The sequence below is a fragment of the Lynx canadensis genome, chromosome B1 (genome assembly GCF_007474595.2).
Source record: "Lynx canadensis isolate LIC74 chromosome B1, mLynCan4.pri.v2, whole genome shotgun sequence".
Taxonomy (NCBI): domain Eukaryota; kingdom Metazoa; phylum Chordata; class Mammalia; order Carnivora; family Felidae; genus Lynx; species Lynx canadensis.
In genome coordinates this window covers 199726988-199749598 of record NC_044306.2, presented here as the reverse complement: position 1 = coordinate 199749598, position 22611 = coordinate 199726988, and the positions used below count along the sequence as shown (strand labels likewise).

Genomic DNA, 22611 nt, shown 5'->3' with positions numbered 1-22611 from the left:
TCTATGGAGCTAACATTTGTATGTTTACACGTATATATTTATACATGCATATACAATGTATGTAATGTATATAATGTCCAACTAACAGATGCAGCATGCCTCAAGGAAGGCTTTTTGCAGAGAAAGGGGGAGCGAACCCAGAATGCCATGTTAATTCCTCCTTGGGCCCAGCACATTTGAGTAGAAGACAGATGAGAAAGAAGACATTCCAGGCAGAGGGAACAGTAGGTGCCAAAGTGCAGAGGCAGAAGAGGAGGCTGCTTCAGGGAAAGGCTTTTCGCCTCTGGAATGTGGGGGAAGTGCCGAGGAGAGGGTGGCCAATGGTTCAATTCCTTTGGCGGATGTTGAGCAAGTTGAATGGATAGGCCTGCCTGACCAGTTTAATTTGTGGGGTAGAAAAGAGGGCAGCCCTGAGACTTTCTATCTTGAGGAAGCAAGAGAGAGGCTCTTTCTCCTTGGGGGAACAGGAAGGGGACCAGAAGGGACCGAGTGGCCAGGAGGGTTGAATGTGAGTGGTTGGATAATTAACACTCCATGTTGCTCTTGAGGCACCAGCGGACCCGCAGGAGAGGTTGGATGCGCTCACCTGGAACACAGGAGCAGGGCAGAGGCTGGGTGGGAGTGTTCTGTAGATGGTAAATGAAGCTGGGGGTGGGAGTGAGTGAGTCTAGCCTGAGTAAGGTTCACGGGTTAGCAAAGGCAGAGGAAGCGATGAAGGAAGGCAAAGAAAGGTTTGCCAGAGGCTTAAGAAGAGAACCCGGAGAGAGGGAGAGAGCGTGGGGTCCCAGGAAGCAGAGGGAGACTGCTGGTTCCTTGGAGAAGGGCAGGGGCAGGGAGCTTCCTCGGGAGTTTGTGAGGACGGGTAGAGAGTGGCCAGCACTCCCGCGGTGACTGTCACCCCTCAGTACCCTGCATTCATCCAAGGGTGGTGTCATGCAACAGAAATTAGGGGGGAAGTGCTGGGAGGGGCCCAGCCCGTGGCACTTGCTTCCCAAACAGTTGCCGAAGAAAAGAAGGAAGCAAGAAAGGGCCACTTCATGTATGCAGTCCCTTCATAGACCAGCTGCTGCGACCTGGCACCAGTGGAATTTCTGTGGCGTTGCCAGGCTCTTTTGTGGGTGACAAGTCAGCGGGGAGCCTCTCTGGCACAGGGACCCACAGCGTGACTGCAGCAGGGTCGCCATGCTCCAGAGGCGCCTTGGTTCTGAACTTGTAGCTGTAATTGGTATCGATGCATTTTCAATTATGGCTGAAGGGAGTGGATTCAGGTTTAGTTAGTGGGCCTCCAAATTAAACTTGGGAACACAGTCCTTGTGAAAAAGCATGTTAGCTTATCAGTAGTTGGCAAACACTTACACAACGGTGGTTCTGCTGTGCCTTTGGCTGCATACTAAACTGAACAGCAAGCTGTGTCCACTGATTGAATGAAACAAAAATAATGATTTTGTGTTACAGGGAACTTTTTACAATATGCCAGAGGGACCTACTGGAGTCTCTTTAATCTTGAACAATGGTTGTTTCTTGCAGAGGCAAATTATGCAAATCGGTACTTAGTGTTTCATAATCAATCAGGTCTTTGTTGGAAGTGTTGTGAGTGCCAGCAGAACAGAATTCCTAGCGTGGGGGGGGGTGGGGGGGGGAGTGTGGGGGGTGGCTTGCAAGTCAAACCACTGCTGTGACCAGCAAAGGACACTTGTGACCGCTTTGAACTCTCCCCAGTTAAAAGGCAGCCATCCTTTGAGAAGAATCCCACCGTTTTGTACCAGGCTTTTTGTTTTACGGTGTATCTCGCTTTGGGTAATTTACAAAGTCCCCGGGAAGGAGCAGCTCGCAGGACTGTTCTGTGGGCGACGCACCCAGACAGAGCTGGGCCTGCCGCCTGGGATGGCAGATGGCAGCCATGCTCCTGCCCCTGGAGCTCCCTTTGTGCCCAACCTGCCTCCAGCGCGGTCTTTGCACGTCGTCGACTTGGGCTCATCCGAGCGCTCGTGTAGATTTCCAAACAATGGCGTCTCAGCTTCGGCCTGCACAGAACAGTTAACCTTTGATAATGCTTTGATTCTAGATCAAAAAACAAAGAACCAGAGAAATTTTAAAAGCCCTTGGGAAAACGTGGTGATGTGTTTTAGAGTTCCTGTTAGTACTACAGCTGTAAGACTTGGGTCGCCATCTAGTGGATAACGGGAAGTATGAGCCGCCGTGCTATGGGGTTGAACCCTACTCTTAGTTGTTGAAAGGGGTAGAAGATGGGTTTGGTTCGGAACACGGAATCACCCTCGGGGAACCGCGTTGGGCTAGGCGTGCGCCTGAGCAGCTTACGTCAGATAGACCCGAAAACATTTCACAAGATGCTAACGTCTCTGAAAGAGATCCACGTGCAGGAGAGGGCCTTGACCTGGCCTGGGAGTGGCAGAGAAGGCTTTTAGGAGGCATCAGACTTGAGCAGAGGGCTTGGGGCAAGAAGACTGGGATCGGGTGGGGGGTGGGCTTCGAATCCGGAGATGTCCACAGGGAGAGGGACACCCAGGACCTCGGGCTTAAGGAATCAGGCCTGATTTGTCGGTAATGGGGAGTCCCTGTGCACTTTGTCAGGAAGTATGTGGGAAGATTTGCCTTTTTGTCCAGAAGTATTTTTTGTCTGGCTACAAAGATTATACATGCTGATTATAGAAAAATGTTAAAGTACAAAAAGGTTTTAAGAAAAAAGCAAAATCTCCAAATCTCACCACCCAGACAACCATCAGTATTTTGAAGAACAGTGTTCCGACTTCCTCTCTGTGTATGTGTACAACCTTAGGTATGATTTCGTATCTTTTCCATAAGTGCATCATGCAGTATGTGCTTTGGGCGACCTTGCTTTCCCCTCCGTGCTCAACAATGTGCTTGTGGGAAACCATCCATGTCTGCGGCCCAGGCTCACCCAGGGTACCTCACAGGATTTCATTGGTGTGCACGCTGGGATGTTAGGGGTTTAGTTTGGTCCCTCCTGGTAAAACCTTGTATGTACAAGGACGGTGATGTGACAATCTTTTTTTTTTTTTTTCCCCTGTCAAGTGCATCTGGATTAGGAAGCACACTTTTTATGGTAGATGGGTTGTAGAGAATTTCAACGTCTTGATGATTTTGGGAATTAGTCTTATTTAAATATAGCCACTTAAAAGTGAATTTATGTTCAGAGAAAGAAAGGAACGGGTCACATGAATACCTGTAGTTTCAGAATGCAGTTCAAATCACTTGTTTGATTAAGTATCAACTTCCTAAAGAGGCCAGATCCTGGCCGACCCTGGAGTGTGGCTGTTAGCTTTGTGCTGTCCCATAGCTGGAGACCAGGCCTTGAACCAGAACAGCTCGGCTCGGCTTTGGGTACTTCTGATCTCAAAATGTTCCTTCTACACTTGTGGTAAAAGCAAGCCTCACAGACCTGCCGTGCTCAGATGGGACGGCGGGGTCATCTTTTGGGTGGACTTGGAGAGCACTTGCTTTGGGAGTCACAGTCTCCCATTGGTTTTGAACCACTTACGTGGGATGTGTACCCTCCATGTCCTCTCATCTGTGACCTGGGATTATAATGGAGCCTACCCACAGGGCCGTCAGGAGCAAATGAGATAATGGACGGGTAGTACTGACACTGGTAAAAGCTGGCAGGTAGCTCGTGCTGCTGCTGTTTTCTAAAAATTGCATTCACCACCCTCTCTTTGTAGTGAAGCCCAGGGAGATTAAGCGACTTGCTCAAAACTTCAGTTGGCAAAGGTTAAGAGTTTAGGGGAGCCTATAAAAGCACCCCTTTCTTCTCAGCCCAATTTTGGAACCACCTGAAAGAGAAATACAGGAGTTAGAACATGAAAATCCACACAGGGAGCCTGGCTTTAGGTTTGTAGTGAAATATGGGGGAAGCTTGGGTCAGAATATCCCCCCTCTGCTGGCTGGCTGGCTGGCTGGCTGGCTGATGGGAAAAACGGAGAGGGCGAGAAGGAGCCGAGCACGCCCATTCTCCTTTCTCCAAATCATAAACCAGTTAAGTGGCTCCTCTTCCCACTGAGGCCAGGATATTGGTCCCACTCAAGTCTCCCTGCACCTGAAGCCTCAGGAGTGGGGGAGCAGGGTCTCCTTCAGCAGGGGGTGGCAAAGCAGAGGTCAGAACCCAGGAGTCTCTGCCAAACCCCCTGGGTTTCTTGCCCTTCTCTCTCTTGCCCGCCCTGCTCCACCCAGACCCGCAGCCATGTGCCCAGAGTCGGCTCCTTTGCCCACGTCCGCCCAGGGCTAAAGGTGGCTGCAGGGGAACTCAAACGCAGGGAAGAAAAGCCGTTGGGGAAATTGCCTTCGTTGTTCGTTTAAGCCATATTTTGAGGCTGTTTGAGGGTTGAAGGAAGCTCAGGATGAGCTGAGCATCAGGAGGACTGCTGTTCTTCCTGACCGCCCTGTTTCCTTGCTCATGGCTTGGGCCTTCCCCCCGACGTCCAGGTGGCCTTGCCAACTCCAAGCCTGCCGTGTCGCAGAACGCGAGACCCAGCAGCCGACCGGGAGGAGACGGCTGGAGCCAGTGGCGACGTTCTCTTCCGATATGTGAATATTCCTACTGTAACATACAGGTGACTTTTAAAACGAGCGCTGTGTGTGGAAGCTTTTCTTGCAGGTGTTTCTGTATCCGCTGTAGTTAAACACGTTTTTTAAGAGCAACGTTGTACACAAATACTCTCACACGAAACCCAGCTTCTATTACTGGGAAGAAGGATGTCAAACTTCATTAAGTTAAAGATTAGTAGTCTTTTGACAGAATAATACAGGATAAGTGACTTCGCCTTTGAGTCACACAGACCTGTGATCAGTCTCAGTTCTGTGTCTTTTTTTTTTTTTAAGTTTATTTATTTATTTTAAGAGAGAGAGTGCGAGCTGGGGAGGGGCAGGGAGATGAGAGACAGAATCCCAAGCAGGCTCCGCACTGTCCGTGCAGAGCCCGACACGGGACTCAAACCCAGGAACCGTGAGATCACGACCTGAGCTGAAAGCAAGAGTCAGATGCTTAACCGACTGAGCCACCCAGGTGCCACCCCACCCCCCCCACCCCGTTCTGCATCTTACCAGCCTTGTAACCTTGCATGGCCTCAGTTTTCATGCTGCTTAAATGGGAACGGGGGTCATGTCTAACTCACCCGGCTGCTCTGGGGAGAGTAAAGGGCGGCCCGTGCCGAGCAGTTTCTGCACTGCCTGGTACACATGGCTGGTGCTCAGTGAGTGACGGTCGCCGTCGGCTGTAATCACGTGTGTGGTGCTTTGCTGAACACGGGATATGAGAAGAAGGGAACAGCTGGACGTTACTCGCTCAGATGCTCTTCTCGGTTCCCAGTCATCCCGTTGTGGATACTGTGCTGGAAAACTGCAGTTGTGACCTGTCCACAACGTGTGCTTTAATTTGGAGGCTGAGAACACAAGCCTGATACTTAGAACGCCAGGGCTCCAGCCACACTTCACCCCGAGGTGTCCCTCAGCACGTGGTCTGTCCCGTCTCTGACTCCGTGTTGTGACCTGCAAAATGGGCGTGATGCTGTCCCCTGTGGTCACGCCTGGGAGAATTAGGTGAGCCAGTGCACGCAGCTCTGGGAATGGGAAGAGCTCTGGGAAAAGCCTGGTACACCGTCTTTTCTCGGTGACGGTTTTGGATTTTGAAAGGGGCGTCCACCCTGATAAATGGAATTCTAAGCAAAGATTGCAAGTACTTAGAAATAAAGCCGGTAGAGATTGTGTGTGGAATTTAGTTGTTGGTTCACGCGTGGACAGCAGAAAATCTGCACACAAAGTGACTAAAAGTGTTAAGGGAAGAAAGCGCTAAATGGGAGATGTTTCAAAATGTTTTTTTATCAAGGGAGATTTCAGATACCCCCTGAAGCAGACAGGATGGATGACGAAGCCGCAGGTACACGTGTGCCCATCCTCAACTCTTACCGGCCCGCGGCCCGTCCTGCTTCATCTGATGCTCCCCTCTTCTCCATGTGGTTTTGAAGCAAATCCCAGTTGTCCTATTTGACTGGTAAATTTTCAGTGTATTTCTCTAAAAGAGAAGGATTTTAAAAACAGGGAAGTGAATCATAATGCTTCAGATACTAAATACCTCCTGCGTTCCTTTCCTCTCTCAGCCTGCAGTTCACGTCTCGTTTTAAACTATGTTTTATGTTAGAGACAGTGGACGCTTCTCATATAATGTAGCAGTGTAGTCAAGCCACAGCCGGTGGGCATAAAAACTCTTCCTTCCGTGGTGGGCCGGCCATCAGTCAGCTGGAAGGTGACGGGCTTTGTGAGAGCAGACCGGCTCCTGTGAAGCGTGCTAGGTTGTGCACCCTCGGACCTTAGTGCTCGCGCTGCCCCCTCTGGGCGCACGTGCTGACTCTAGGAGAAACACGCACAGACGGCCGGTGTGCTCCTCTTTCTTTGTTGGTTCACTCGGTTGTGTAGGTACAATCTTGTGACAGGTCTGATACCTTTTTGACCCAACTCGTACGTCAGGACTTCTCAGATCTTGAAGCTCTTTCTGTTGGATTTCCAACCCCCCACAAACTCCGCCCCCCCCACCTTTTCCTTTTCCAACATTTATTCTCTACTGGAGATACAAAAATGAACAGGGCATAGATCCTGACCTCACGGGGCTCAGTTGAAGTCTAGTGGGGGGTCACAGATAAATACTTGTTATTCAATGGAAAGTGCTAACAGGTATCTGTAAAATACTAAGAAAGGTGTTCAGGAAGCCTTCATGGAGGAGGTGACATTTAAATGGAACCTGGAAGGACGAGCAGGGATTCTTCTGGTGGCATGGGGTTGGGGTGAAGAGAGCTGCTCTAGGCAGAGCAAGGGCAGTCACGAAGGCACAGAGCTGTGAAGATGGGGTGTCCCTCACCTGCCCAAGGCTGTGATGGTTCAGTCCCCAAAATACTCCCTGTTTTCAACCCTTGTGTTTGTCACTCACCTGGTCCCACAGAGACCTTTCCAGTGACCTGTTCCTTCTCCCGAGACTCTTCCTCACCCCCTCCATGTCGTCCAGTGATACCAAGACTAAGAGATCGACACTAGTTTAGATCTTTATGGGGCAATAAAATTTCCATTTTACTCCGATTTCCTTGTCAAACTTGACACTGGAATGGCCTTTCTCCTTTTAAAAGTGAGGGACGTTCTCTTTGGACACACACATAAGTGATTCTTTTAAAGTTACCGCTAGATGTGGAAACATTCACAATTCAAAGCATACAAGTGCTCACACCCCTGCAAATTTGAAAATACAAGAGCCATAATAGAATTGTTGAAATATAATACGCTGTCTTTGGCAATGACACCTCCCCACCACGTGAGGGTGCGTTAAGAAGGCAGCTCTCTGCGCTGTGGGAAGAGGGCTCTCACCAGACCACGTGTGCTGGTACCTTGATCCAGGACTTCCCAGCCTCCAGTACTGTGAGACCGTGTTGTAGTTTAAGCCACGCAGCCTGTGGTATTTTGTTATAGCAGCTTAAATTAGGACACATTGTATTAGTTTCTTACTGCTGTTGTAACAATTTACCATAAACCCGGTGACTTAAAGCAACAAGAATGTATTATCTTATGGTTTTGTGGTCTGAGGTCCAAGACGGGACTTTGTAGGTTGAAATCAAGGTTGGGCAGGGAAGCGTTCTTTCTTGGAGAGACTTAAGGGAGAATCTGTCTCCTTACCTTTCCCAGCTTGTAGAGGCCAACTGCATCCTCAGCTCCCTCCTCCGTCTCCAGAGCAACTAGTCCTCCTCCCACTGCATCACTCTGCCCTCCCTCCTGCCCTTCCTCTTCGACATTTAAGGACCCTTGTGATTATATGGGGCCTTCCTACCGGGTGAGCCAGGATAATCTCCCTATTTTAAGGTCAACTGATGAGAACCTGAATTCCATGTGCTATGTTAACTCTCCTCTGCCTTCTAACAGAACGTATTCACAGGACTTGGAAGCCTTTGCAGGGGGAGGGTGGCATTTTTGTACCTGCAACAGCAAACACAGTTCTTTAGGGCTTATCCGGTACCCACTGTTTTGTCAACATTCAGCAGTTTTTGAGGCTCTGCTTTGCTCCGGGAACTGTGCCTGATAAGCACAGGAAAGGGAAAGGGACCCATCACCCTCTAGGGGCTTGCCATCTACTGAAGGGAAATTGGTCTGAAATTAGTCACTGTGGTCATGAAGGGAGGTCATGAAGGAAGGGGTGAGGTCGAGGTGCCACATTTTGTGGGTGAGTGGGATCTGACTGTGCCCGGGGGTGTGGAGCAGATACAGGGAGGGAAAGAGGAGAAGTCTGTGCAGGAGGGAAGGTGGGTAGGGCATTCCAGGGAAAAGGAGAACCATACGGGTGTGCGTGTTGGGCATCTCTGGGACTTGGAGCCTGGCGCCTACTGGGAGTGTGGCAGGGACTGAGGCCACACGGGACTTGTGGAGCTGGACTGTGAAGGGCCTTGAGTGCTTTATGGGAGTTTGGACTTGACTCCATTGTTTAGGCCTGGAGGTTACTTGTTGGCTGCCCTTTGGCAAATCAGCCTTGGAACTGCTGCTTTTGGTTGCAGTGTACTTAAATGTTTGTTTATTTTTGAGAGGGAGGGAAGGGGAGAGAGAGAGAAGGAGCAAGGGTTGGGGCAGAGAGAGAAGGAGAGAGAATCCCAAGCAGGCTCCAAGCTGTCGGCAAAGAGCCTGACGCGGGGCTCAATCTCATGAACCGTGAAATCGTGACCTGAGCCACAATCAAGAGCCGGCTGCCTGACTGAGCCACACGGGTGCCCCTGGCTGCAGTGTGTTTTAAATCCAGAAGTCACCACCGCCAGATGTCCTGTAGCATCTGCCGTTCACCTCGCCTCTTGTGGGCAGTGGCTGGGCAAGGGGACAGAAACCGTTGCAAGTTTGAAAACAGGACGGTAACGTGATCAGTTCTTAACGTGTGGTGCAGTAAACACTTCGTTTGTACTTCTCTTGAGTATTTTCCCCAACAGTCTTAAAAGGCATATTTTGTAAGGCAGCTTAGGTGGAAAATAGGAATAAGAGTGTGAGGAAGGGAGCTGTGTTGTACAGGAAAATAGGTCGGACGTGGACTCCGGTGGTCCTACGTTTGACTGTAAGCCTTGCCAGGCGCTGACGTGCTAAGTGGGTAACAGTGGGTGAGTCCCTTAGCTTCCGTGAGGTTCACTTTGCCACACTGGTTCCCGTCGGAGAGCAGCGCCACGAGTGCCCACAGCAGGACAGCAGGGAAGAGAACGAGGTGGTGTGAGTGAAAATACCTACCAGGGCAGGGCTGGCGGACAGACTCTCAACCCTGGTTCGTTACCCGGCAAATAAGCGAACACCATGGCCTCGCTTCATTTTCGGTGTGATTCCTGCTCTTCACGTGCCTGAAGGTCCTTTTCCGAACCAGATTTATTATTTACCTAGATCCTGTGGGAAACCGAACCGATCCCCTGTTGACCTGTCTCCAGACAAACGCTGAATGTCTTCTTTGTGATAAATACTACCTTTGTATTTAGACATACGCTCGTTCCACAGATACTCGTCGACCACCCCCGTGCCCCATGTGGCGCTGAGACCTGCGTGGGGGCTGCACCGCCCCCGCCCGTGCTGTTCACCGACAGGGAAGCAGAGGCCGTGGCCGTGAGTGACTTGGTGCCACGTGGGTGGCATGCAGAAGTGCTTTTAGGTTGAGAGCAAAGCGAGAAACAGGCTGAGTTGGCCTTGGCAGAAGAACTGTCATGGAAAAGATGAAAGTTCAGCGGACCCTTCAAGGCCGGGGTTGTGTGTGTCTGGAAGAGGTAGCAGGGGCATTAGGAAAACGAGTGAGCGCTGGTCAAAGGACAAAGCAGGCCACCAGCCTGGTTAATCAGTCTCTCCTTCTGGAAACACTTTTGTCCCTGTCGACCATGATCCTAGACTTCTTCCCACCTCTTTTTACTTCATTCTACTTAGTTTTTAATCCCTAGCTCCACACGCAGTACCTGGGCACACGGTAGGTGCTTTAGAGTAGGGTTTGCTTATGCTAGTTCCCAGCCGTCACAGAGGCAGTCCTTTGTACCTGGTGTCCTTTCGGTTCATCCGTGGAAGTAGGCCATCGGGAAGATGGAGGTTTGCCGTGTGGGAATCTGCCGTTGCCTCTGAAGCTTTTAAATCTGCTGCTCTGCAGGGTCCCACCTGTCAACCTGGTATCTCCAGCCTTAGACTCCGTCCCCAGAACACTTGGAAGATGCAGTTTTTGTCTGTAGTTTTAGAAGACACATAAGGAAAGGAATTGGCCTTTGTTGAGCATGTGTTGTTTCGATGTTAGACGTGCATGATCTTACTTAATCTGGAAGTTCCTTAGAGATCATCTCTTCATAACATCCTAGATCTATCACAACACTTACAGGTTCAGGGGCGACTTCGGGAAAGTTAACCAACAAGTCAATGACAACAGATGACCCTTGACCAACCTGGGTTTGGGTTGCCTGGGTTCACTTATGTGCAGATTGCTTTCCTGGATAAATGCAGTATAGTCCTGTAAGTGGGTTTTCTCTTTCTTATGGTTTTCTTTAATTTTTTTTTAATCTTTATTTATTTTTGAGAGAGAGACAGAGTGTGAGCAGGGGAGGAGCAGAGAGAGAGGGAGCCACAGAATCCGAAGCAGGCTCCAGGCTCTGAGCTGTCAGCACACAGCCCGACGCAGGGCCCAAACCCAGGAACCATGAGATCATGACCTGAGCCAAAGTCGGACGCTCAACCGACTGAGCCACCCAGGCGCCCCATCTTTCTTATGATTTTCTTAGTAACATTTTCTTTCCTCTAGCTTGGTTTTTTGTATGAATTTAGTATATGATATAACATACAAAATACGTGTGAACTGACCATTTATGTTATTGGTAAGGCTTCTTGCCAACAGTAAGCTACTAGTAGTTAAGTTTTTGGGGAGTCCAAAGTTATATATAGATTTTCTGTGTGGGGGTTGGCGCCCCTCACCCCGCATTGTTCAAGGCTCAGCTACATATGAGAATCCAAACCGAAGTCGTCCCGTTTGTGGCTTCAAAATTTTTCTATAACCTGCATTCCATCCTCTATTAATTTAAATTACACGTGAGTGTAACATATCCATATCACTCACTCTCTCTCTCTCTCTCCCCCCCTCCCCCTATGTTAACAGTTTGCTTTCTTTTCATTCTAGATTTCACACATTGGCAAACTGAGAGATTTTCTCCTGGAACACAGGAAAGATTACATTAATGCTTATAGGTAAGTGCATACTTCTTACCATGGTGACTGAATTCTTTTCCATACCTGTATTCCTTTTGAGGCGTTTGCCCTTACTTTTTACTTACTCACCCAGAGTCGCCGTGGGGAAGATCGGTTCGGCCGTGGTGTCGGTGGCAGAAAGGACCGCCCGTCCCCAAGATAGGCTCTTCTCTACCCTCCAAGTCCCAGTGCCCCCCACGGCACGATCTTCAGGATCGATGCTGCCACACGTTTGCATCTGTGTTGGTGCCACACACGTTGTGAAGCACTTAGACACACACGAGACCCACTCTCTCAGCACGGACTTACTGAACCCACGATGGAACGCTGCCGGTCACGTAAACATGTCATGTCGGTGCGTTTCTTGCATCTAGAGAGGGTTTGGTTAGCTTGCTTTTTTAAAAGAGAGAAAGCATTTTGATTGAGCCTTCCGAAATGGTTTCTGGAATGGACTCCGGCTCTCAACAGATACAGGAGCGTTGCAGGGCAGACACCTTGTCTCCTGTGCTTCCTGACCTCCATTCATACCTGGCGGTGGGGTGGACTGTCCGCCATGGGACTCCGCTTCAGGCCTACTGTGTGAATTCACGAGAAAGTTGGATGGGATGTGCGAAATGACATCATAAGTAATTTTATACCTTTAAATGTGCTTTGTTCGTATGGTTTTGGAATGTTGTAAAATTCTCACTCTTAGTGCATAGTACCAAGAAGAGCTTCTTTTTAAGCTCTCAGTTAAAGTAACAGCTCAACACTAGATGGCAGTGCAAATCTCATTTCCCGAGGTGTGTGTGTGTCTCCAGTACTGATTTGATAGTTCACAAGGGTGGAAGCTGCAGCCATTTTGGGAAACTCAACCAAACTGGCATAAACCTCTCTGTCTAGCTGCTCCCTTTGTAGCTGACCCCTTAGGTCACATAAGTGGCTATAGAGGCCTTGCCTGGAAATCCATTGTTAACTTCCCTCTGCCTTGAAAAGGCATCCAACAAGGCAGATGTTTTAAATGTCGGTTTAGTTCAAGCCACCCCACTCCCTTATTAGCACTGTGAACCTGAGAAAATCATTTAATCTGTAAAACCCTGTCTTTCTCCAAACTGGGACTTAGCGAACTACCGCCCGTAGGCCAAGCCCACCCGGCTGCCTGTTCTTGTACAGCTTGTGAGCTAAGAATAGTTTTCGCATTTTTAAACAGCTTGGAGAAAAGACTAAGATCTCACCACATATGAAAACGATACGAGATTCACATTTCAGTGTCCACAAATAGAGTTTATTGGAATACCACCAAACCCATTCATTTACACATTATCTTTGGCTGCTTCCGCGCCACAACAGCAGAAGTGAAGGGCTGCGGCAGACCGTGCAACTTGCAAAGCCTAATGTATTTACTCTCCGGCCCTTTTCAAAGCGTTTGCAGAGCCCTGCTCTAAACAGAGGGGTTGATGATCCCTCACCAGCTAGTCGAGAGAGTCATACAAGACAGTATAATTGAAATGCAGTGCATTTCCATGCATTTATGAGATGATTGTAAAGGGTGCTGCTCTATAACTTGGCAATCGTTTTCACCTTTTCTTAAAAAAACGTGTTTATTTATTTTTGACAGAGCGCGTGCGCGAGCGTGAGTCGGGGAGGGGTAGAGAGAGCCGAGGGGACGGAAGATCTGAAGTGGGCTCTGTGCTGACAGCGGTGAGCCTGATGCAGGGCCCAAATTCAGGAACCGCGAGATCATGACCTGAGCCAAAGTCAGACGCTCAACCGACTGAGCCCCCCAGACGCCCCTCAACTTCTGATGATAAAAGTGATGTTAAAGGCATTTATTTCTGCTCAGCTCCCACACAATGTGCATCCATGTTCCCACACGGCTCCGAGCCCTCTCCCTTTGTCGCCCAGTAGAGCCAGCTGCTGGCCCACGGCTTCCTCCTTCCCAGCTGCTCTGCGGCAGATGCACAGATGGACATCCCAGATCTCTGGGGGCCGGTCCCGCTCTGCCACTTACTGGTTGTGTGGCTTGAGTGTCGGAGCTCTGGCCCCTGAGGCTTCTTGGTCCCGACTCATCCATCTCCCCTTTGTGGAAACTCAGTCTTTTACTCATTTTCCCCGCTGCAGCTGCTCTTTGCCACCACGTGCATCCTGAGCTCCAGTCCTACCCGTTTGCGTCCCTTCGAAAGAACGTGGGCTCAGGGGGTCAGGCACACCCAAGTTCAGTCCCACGGACGCCCAGTGTTAATCGTGTGAGTGTCTAGAGCTCGTTTCACGTCTTTGTGCTTATTTTCTTTTTTGTAAAATGTGGATAATGTTCTCGTGAGGATTACGTGAGATGCGCAAGCTCCTGGCACATAGAAGTCCCCTGGGGAACGGCAATAGGATTGGAACCCCGTGGGACCTATAATGAACTTGTGGGGGGGGTGGTCAGTTAATAAAAAACATGCGTCTCCTTCCTGCCCGACAGCGGCGGGAGGGAAGGAGAGAGAGATGGCATGCAGGAGTCAGGTGAACGTGATGAAATGGACGAGTTACCAGCTTTATCACCGGTAAAAATCCAGGGGGGCGGGCAGAGCTTAGGTCTGAGGGCGGGCGGCCTTGTTGAAGGCTCCTGAATTAGACTCGCTCAGCCATGACCGCCACTGAACGGTCACAGGCGCTAGAGCACAGAGAGCGGGGCAGGCCCCTTTATAGCACAGGAGAGAGAGGAAGACAGCAGGACATCTGTTCTTTGTAAGCAAGCAGATCCCGGAGAGGAGAGAGAGAACAGAGCCGTGGCTAGATGCGTGTGCGTGTTCGTGCCCGTGCCCAGTGAAGTGCCCTCCCGCATGAGGGCAACAAAACTATACCACTTGGGGGGAAAACTTCCTTGGTTTCTGTTGTTCTTAATAGAACCTAGGACTAGGGGGTAGGCATCCCCTCAGTGACATGCGTTCTCTCCCGATAGAGAAGGGCCGCCCTTGTCGTCCCCCAGCACGTCCCCCCTCCTGACGGTGTAGACCGTCCACGGCCTGCCTTTGACCACTTCTGCCTCCCAGTGTGCTGGCCTTGGCCAGGAACATTTTAGATGAAGTATGATCATGGAATTGAAAGAAAAATTGCCTTCAGACCCATAAAGCTATGTTAGTTTGACATAATTAGGAAGCTGTAATTTTTTCCATAATGTAGAGCTCAGACTTTATTGACCCATTTAATTTTTTTTTTTTTTTTTTGGAATGACATTTTACTAGAGCAGAGCAGCACGCAATGAGGTGGCCTCTGGCTGGATCTCTTGAATGATTTTAATTAAAAATAATGTTTCCACTTCTGGTAGATGTACTTTTTCTGCAATGTCTTGGCAACAAAACAATACCACTTGGGGGGAAAACTTCCTTGGTTTCTGTTGTTACTAATAGAATAACCATACTGTCAATTTCCAACTCCTAAAGGTTAACGGGTAATGTTCCTAAAGGAACATCACCTTTTAATTGAGTAATCAGTCTTATCAAATTAACCTTTAGACCTTTTCAGTTTCCCTGAGCCGAGTTTCCATTAAATCAAAATAGAGTAGGAGGATGTTAATCTAATGTTCTTGGAATTAGTCATTTATAGATCCGCTCCACCCACGGGGTGCGTGTTCACTTGGAGGTATCTTTCTTGTTTATTTGTCCCTGACCCCTTTTTGCCTCCGTTTCTGATGAGAGTGTTTCTAGTTTCTATTGGGGAGGAGCACAAGACCAGAGGCCCCCCCCCCCTCCCCGCTCCTGTTTTCCCTTCCCCGCTCTGCCTGAGGGGCTGGGGGGATGGAGTGCACCTTCCGTAGGGCACATTCTGTTAGCATTACCTGGTGTGACCTTGGTTAAACCAAACTAGGTAAGAAAATGAGATGCCAGGGAGGTCCAGGTTCCGCCGAGAGTAGGACCATCTGTTTTCCAAGAACCGAGGGGTTTCCTTCTGTCCTTCCAACTCTACCCCAGAAAGTGAGGGGCTGGAGTCAGGGGGTGGGAAGGTGCCTCACGCAGGGAGGAGAGAGGAGACTCACCCGACGCCCGGGACTGAGAGGCCCAGGCTCACTACTCCCTTCTCTCCCATCATCTAGGATGGATGCAGTCACTGCCTTTGCCCCTGAAGCTTTCCAGGGAAGGCTCTGGAAGGGCTCTGCAGGGGGCCTCCTGAGGAGCACAGATGCAGCTGCTTATCAAGCCCGTTCTGCCATCAGCCTCACGCACCGAGTCGGGTCGTTCGAAAAGCATTTGATTGTGATGCGCCGATCTATCAGTCTGCCAGATCCTGAGCATTGCTCGTGATGACGCGGATACGGCAGTGAACAGGCAAAAAGTCCTTGCCTTTGGGGAACTTAGGTTTTTGTGGGGGAAGACAGATGAACAAAATTAAAAAGTAAACGATACAGAGTGTTAGAGCAGGATAAGTGCTTTCAGGAGGAGGGGGAGGGGAAAGTGGCTAGAAAACGTCAGAAAGGGTACAGTCTTATTAGGGTAGGTCAAGGCAGGCCTTATTAAGAGGGGGACGTTCAGTAAACACCTAAAAGAAGGGACCAGTTTATGTAAATATCTGGGGAAAGGACTTTCCAGAAGAGGGCAGCCAGCAAGTATAAAGGTCCCGGTGGAGGAGCATGTCTGGAACGTTGCAGGAGCAGCAAGGGGGCTGGTGTGACGGGGCAGGAGGGTCGGGGCCTAGGTGAGGATGAGCTCAGAGAGGCAGCAGGAGCCAGATCTTACAGGCCCTCTTAAGGATCTGGTAGCTTTTGCACGGACCTTGGCTTCTATTCCAAGTGGGGGGGAGGCCACCGGAAGGTCTTGTAAGGACGAGTGATAGGACATGACTCACTTTGTGACAGCATCAGTATGGCTGCTATGTTAGGAGAGGCCAGAACAGCAGACCTGCAAGGAGGCTCCAGTTAAATCCAGGCGAGGGATGTCATGGCATCGTGGACCAGAGACAGAGCAGTGGGTGTGATGACAAGAGGTCAGATTCTGGAAATATTCTGAAGGTCGAGTCAAGGAGCGGGTTTGAGAAGAGCAGGCAGGGGCTCGAGGTGGGGCACATTCGTGACACAAATTCAACATCCGATTGGACGGTTAGATATTCGTGCCTCAAGTTCTCGGAGAGGTTCGGGCTGAGATGGAAGTTTGGGACTTGTGGGCATAAAGCTGGTATTTGCACTGCTGAAGCCACAAGACCAGACCAACTCACCCAGCGGGCAGTGTGGAGAGATTTCAGGGACTGGGCCATGAAATGTCCATCTTTAAGTGTCCAGGGGGCTAAGAGGTGTCCACAGAAAGCCTGAAAACGAGCAGTGGGTGAGGTAGCAGGAAATCAGGAGGGTGGTGTCGTGGAGGCCAGAGGAAGAAAACTTGAGTCAGGGAGGGGAAGCCCCCGGTTCCTCCCAGTGTGTGCAGTGTAACTGGGTAAGGGCTGAGCCCCTGTGGGGGCCGCTGGTGCCCTGGGAGCGAGGAGGGTAAAGTCTCCTTGGATTGGGGTCAAGAAACAGTGGTCCAGATGCTGGGGACCTGGGTGCAAACTTACTGGAGAAGTTTCACCTTTAAGGAGAGAGAAATTAGCAGTCATTCTTAGGAGACATGGAATTGAGAGGTTTTGTTTCATTTTATTTGTTTAAAATGGGAGAATAATGCCACATTTGGGGGAAAGATCCAGTAGACGGGGGAAAAATGCTATTGGTAACTAACATAGGTAGCGTTCGCTCTGTGCTGGCCCCGACTAGGCGCTGCGCGCACATGGTCGATGGTGCAGGGGCGAGAAGGAGCATTGCGGGGGCTGCCCTGGTGTCAGGTGGGGCAGAGCTGGTAGGTGGACATCCACCCTGGACGCGGAGTGAAGGTAGTGTCTGCGGGCCCAGCGGAGGAGGCCGGGAAGAGTTGGGGGAGCCTGGGGGCATTCTCCAAAACCGGGAAGCAGTTATCGCTCACCCTGAGGACCTGAGGACGGCTTGAGGAGCACTGGCGGTGGGGGGAGGAGGGGGGGCGGCGGAGAAGGAGCGAGGGAAGGCACGTGGAGCACACCTGCCCGGCACCGTTCGGGAACCACCTGATGGAGCCAGTCTTGTGATGTCTGTCTGTCTGATTTCCACTTGTTCCTAAACTCAGCTAAACAGTGTGCAGTTAACTGTTGGTCTTACCACCGGCCACCGCTGCCCTCGGTCTCGTTCCCACTCCCCGGCCTCCTTCCTGGAGCCAGACTTTGCTGAGTGGCCCTCTGGAGGTTAGGATTAAAATGGTCAGATCAGTTCGACAAGACCCGGGCAAGCAGGTGGTTTTTGAGTGCCCGTCACGGGAAAGCGGCCTGTTCCCGCAGTGTCTAGATGGCACCATGTCTTCTGCCCTTTCAGTTGGTCGGCCGTGGCTTGTGGCCTCCGGCCTGCCGCAGTCTGTGGCCACGATACTGAATGTCACAGTGACTTTTCCCTTTTCCTTAAAACAAGAGCATAGAACTTCAGAAAGCCGTCCTTTGTTACTTAAAATCTCCTTTAGTTTCCTCAGATTTTATCATCAAATGATTCTAAAAGCCCATTTGCCCTGGTTCCTTTTTTCAAAACAAAGTGTCAGTCATGGAACATTTGGTCTCCAGATCAGTACTTCTGTCCTTTTCAACTGCATTATAAGGACGAGCCTTAATGGCGGTTTCTTTCTTCCTTACTTCCAGCTCTTTCACTCCTCTGTGTTTTCTACTAATGTCTGCTGCTCACCCAGGCCTCAGATCCCCGGAGCTGATGAGGCTGTGCCTCCAACATCTCTTCCGTCCCTGACAGCTTTATGTCTCAGATCCGTCACCTCTTCCCAGTCCCTGCCATCACCCACGCCCTGCCCGGTGCCCCTTTCTTAAATTTCAGCCCAGCAGAAATGTACTAGCACCTGCCTCTTACACAGCGTAGGGAGACGGAGATGAATAAGGCAGGATTCTCTGTCTAGTTTCGATAACCCGTTGACTGATCTTCCCCCTCTATTCCATCTAATGAGATACTGCCGCATTGATCTTCACGAGGCTGAGCCTTTCGATGGGCTACAGAATGCAGCTCCTTCCGCTGTCACTGGAGACCCACTGAGAGCTCGTAGCTCTACCTGTTCTGTGCTCTGGCCAAATCGAACCGCTGACTGTTCTCCAGATAGGCTCGCTCTCTCCTGATTCCATCCTGTTACTTAGTAAGAGTGTCCACTCTGGTCTCCCCATGGCCACATCCTGCCTTTCAAGATTTGGTTCATAGATTGCCTTCCTCCCCATCAACTAGTGGGAAAAAAGCGTCCTGTCTTCTTTTTTTTTTTTTTTTAATTTTTTTTTTCAACGTTTATTTATTTTTGGGACAGAGAGAGACAGAGCATGAACAGGGGAGGGGCAGAGAGAGAGGGAGACACAGAATCGGAAACAGGCTCCAGGCTCTGAGCCGTCAGCCCAGAGCCCGACGCGGGGCTCGAACTCACGGACCGCGAGATCGTGACCTGGCTGAAGTCGGACGCTTAACCGACTGCGCCACCCAGGCGCCCCAAAAGCGTCCTGTCTTCTGAACTCTTCCCTTTTGTGACACGAGAGACCCCCTGGGTGGTGGTTAAGAGCCAGGATGCCTTGGTTCAAATTCCAGCCCTGCTAATTACTAGTTGGGTGACTTTGGCAAGTTACTTAACCCCTCTGTGCCTCAGTTGCTTCGTGTGTAAAATGAAAAGTGTAATAGTTCCCACCTCGTAGAGTTTTGAGAAATAAATGGGGAAACATATGCGAAGCACTTAACACAATGAGTTGTATTCATGCGCAGAAGGCGTTACATAACCGTTCGCCTTTGTGATGTGCGAGCATATATGTGAGCCCGTCGATGTTGCCCATCATGATGTAGTTTACTGAGAGCAGGGTCTGTGTTCACATCTGAAGCCCAGACATTAACGGGGTAATTCCGTGCCGTCTGTTGGGCATATACTGTGGACAGGGTTCTGTACTTGCTCCTATGTAATATTTATAGAAAAAATAAGACTGTAGCCTTTAACGTTTGTCCGTACCTTTCCAGTAACCTTTGAAACAGAGTAGAAAATCATTTACACTCTTCTCTCTCTTCCTTACCCTCAGGAAGCATTTAACTGCATATTAAAGTAATGGGCAGAGTGCCAGCGGTATTCTGTGATTTTGAACTTGCCCCTTTTTAACATACAGATCAAGCAAATAATTTAAAAAAATACATATATTCTTTTAGATTTCTAAACCTGTAAATAAACTTCCCAGTTTCTTCCTCCTTTCCCCCTGAAGTAAATTGACTAGTCCAGACCTATATACCTAACATGGTTTCCTTTCATTGAATCTAATATTTCGGTAAATTGAGGTCTGTAATGAAATTACCCCGCTGTACCTCATAAAGGAAGTAAATAAAATTAAAGTTTGATGAATTTCCATATACGTGTCCTATAAGAATATATATTTTTTGGAATTTATTTGCCAGATAGTTAACCTTTTCAAAATAGTAATAATTTTGTTACTGTGATACTTAATGTGGCACCAGCAAGCCTTCATCACTTTTGACGGACATGTTTCAAATGGCCATTATGTAGCTGGTGCTCTTTTTAAATTATCACAGAGAAATAGGAGTTTGAACTTTCTTCCATGTTGGCTCTGTGTCCTCACCTGTCATGTCCTCAGGTCTGCGTGCCGCCTAAACATCTGTCTCCCCCCCCACCCCCCACCCCATGCCTGCTGTGCTGGGCGCCCTGGGCTTCGTCGCATCTCTGCACGTCCAGTCAGTCCTCGGCCTGTTCGGTCTTTCTCAGACCTGCTGTGCCTCCTCCCCACCAACGTGGCCTCAGCCCGGGGTCTCTTCATGTCTTCCCATAGCCATGACCAGGCCACCCGGTTCTGCTCTCATCTGCCTCCAGGCCAGACACCGCAGAGGGCCCCGCACGAAGTGCAGATTCCTCTGTTTAACATCTTCCTTGGGCACCTGGGTGGCTCAGCCGGTTGAGGATCTAATTCCTGATCTTGGCTCAGGTCGTGATCCCCGGGTCGTGGGATTGAGCCCCACATTGGGCTCTGTGCTGACCATGGAGCCTGCTTAAGATTCTCTCTCTCTCTCTCTCTCTCTCTCTCTCTCTCTCTGTCTCTGCACCCTGTCCCCTGCTTGTGTGCTCACTCTCTCTTTCTCTAGAATAAAAAAAAAAAAAAAAAAAACCACATCCTCCCGTGACTGCACCAGCAGGCCCCAACCTCTGTATCCCAAGGGCTCCTCTGCAGCTGACAGCGGATGGAGTATTTGTGTGGTCGTTGTGTTTGGGGGGAAACCTATCGATTCTGGAGAAGTAGCTGTTGCAGGTTCAGCACAGTTTTAAGTGAACGTGTATTTATCGAAACACTGTCCGTGTTCCTTTGAGAAATAGTGTCGACATTGCTCTACATTCACTGTGGAGACACCGACCGTGCGCGTGTCCCTGCAGCGACTTGAGGCCCCGAGAGCCCCATAGCGTGGACGCTCAGTTTGTGGGGACCGCCCGGTGTACTCCTGTTTTCCCTTCCACACTCAGATTAGCCTCGCGTAGACCGTCTGTCGTGTGGTGATCCGGGCACTGACCCGCGGGCTGGGGATTTGTAGCAGGTCTTTTTCGCCGTCCCCTGTGGGAGTGTCCCCCGCCGTGCCCGCCTGGCACCGCCCTGCGCAAACTGACCTCTCCCGCCTTGGGCCCCACTGTCCACTTGCAGACCAACACCATCCAGCGCAGTTTCTCGTGCCCCTTCCTCCTCCCCAGGTACCTGTGGCCTGGTGCCTGCCCCGTGCGGGGATCAGAAATAAGCCTTGTTCAGCTTTGGACCCCTGACCCCTGCCGCAGTGCCAGCCTGTGGGGTTTAGTATAAAAGTGAGCGAATGGATGAATCGCCAGGATCAAATAAGTAACCGAAATACGCGTAAGGCGTTGAGAGTAGAGTCTGGCGCAAAACTACCTGTTCAGCTACCGTGTGTGGGACACCGTTTTAGGTCTTGGGGAAACAGAAAGGAAAAAGATGAAATCCCCGCTTTCGTGAAGCTGACGTTCTCCTGGGAGGAGAGAGACGTCACTACTTCGGGGAGAAGTAAGTGCGTGAGGCCAAGGAAGCCGGTGAGGAGGAGATGGCAGGGGAGGAGCAGTGCGGTCCGGAGTGTCCCAGCCTGTGTCACAAAGCGGAGCAGAAGGTGACTCTGGAGCTCAGAGACAGCAGCGTAATCCCCAGCACAGGCACTGAGAAGCGGTGACAGGGGCCGGTGCCGGGGTGAGCCAGGGGGTGGTCACGGAAGCCGGCTGTGATCAGAGATCCGAATGCGGAGGAGGCGCGTGCACGGCTGCGGGGAGACCACCCGCCGGATGCGGAAGTGGCAGGCCGCGCAGGGTCGGGGGCGCGCGTGGTTGCTCGGGGGCAACAAAGCAGCCGGTGCAGGCGGGGTGCAGGGCAGGAGGGTGAGTGTCAGGAAGTAGGTCACACGTCAGGCCGGGCCGATCGGGACTTGGTGTTTTATCCCCGGTGAGGATGAGTGGCTGGCAGGGCTAGCGGATGGGGACGGAATGAACTGAGTCTGCACATTATCCGAGGTCCCTTTTGACCTGATATTTTGTGACCCTAAATTCAGTGATAATGTCTCTAGTGTTTCATTCGAGTGTTAATAATAATGCTGCCACCCCTGCCCGGCTCTTAGGAAGACGAGCGAGGTACTAGAATTACAACGTTTTGAGTTTCACGGCGCTGCGTTATCGCAGGCGAGCGCCCTCGCCAGCTCAGTCACGTTTGAGGTTTGTAACTTACTATCAGGGGGAAATGAAATGGTCTGAAAGCCCTTTAATTGTGAGTTTCCGAGACGGCGTGTGGAAAGACGGCAGCCTGACAGCTTTTCACACGCACCCGCAGGGCCTCCACGGCACAGGCCTCCTGACGTTCGTGGACTTCTGCCCTCGTGTTACGGGAAAGCCTTCAGTAGCTGCCCCTGTTCTTAAAGCGAGAGCCCACATGCCTGCCAAGGCCTGCTCGCCTCGCCCTGGCCGGACTGGCGGCTGCAGGTGGGTCTCTGCAGGAAGCTCTGCCTACCTAGCGGCCTTCGCCGGTGTTGGCTCCGCTATTTGGCCCGTCTCTCCCACCTCACAGCCTGGTCGGTTCCTCTTCCCCACCTCCGGTCTCAGCGTAAACGCCACGTCCGCAGGGAAGCTCTCTCTTCCCTTCCCGCCCCGTCCACACAGCAGTGGCGGTCATTTGCTGCTGCTCTAACATTTTGTCTCCCCTCCCCACCTTTTTTTTTTTTTTCTCTTTTTAGCCACATCATGTCTGAGTACGGGAGGATGACAGACACAGAGCGAGACCAGATAGACCAGGACGCTCAGACGTTCATGAGGACCTGCTCTGAAGCGATTCAGCAACTGCGAACACAAGGTGAGGTGCTCTGAGCCGCCAGCGCGA

General features: G+C 50.7%; 1 protein-coding gene across 2 annotated transcripts in view; it reads left to right on the top strand.

Annotated features, from left to right (window-relative positions):
• The window catches only part of STX18 (syntaxin 18), a 123144-nt gene that overhangs the window by 59542 nt on the left and 40991 nt on the right, over positions 1-22611 (top strand). The window contains exons 2-3 of one of the 2 annotated variants that reach the window (XM_030314214.2): positions 11168-11235; positions 22469-22584. In XM_030314214.2, coding sequence (XP_030170074.1) covers positions 11168-11235; positions 22469-22584 — 184 coding nt within the window. The remainder of the gene's footprint in view (positions 1-11167; positions 11236-22468; positions 22585-22611) is intronic. The other variant, XM_030314215.1, reaches the window with a different exon arrangement.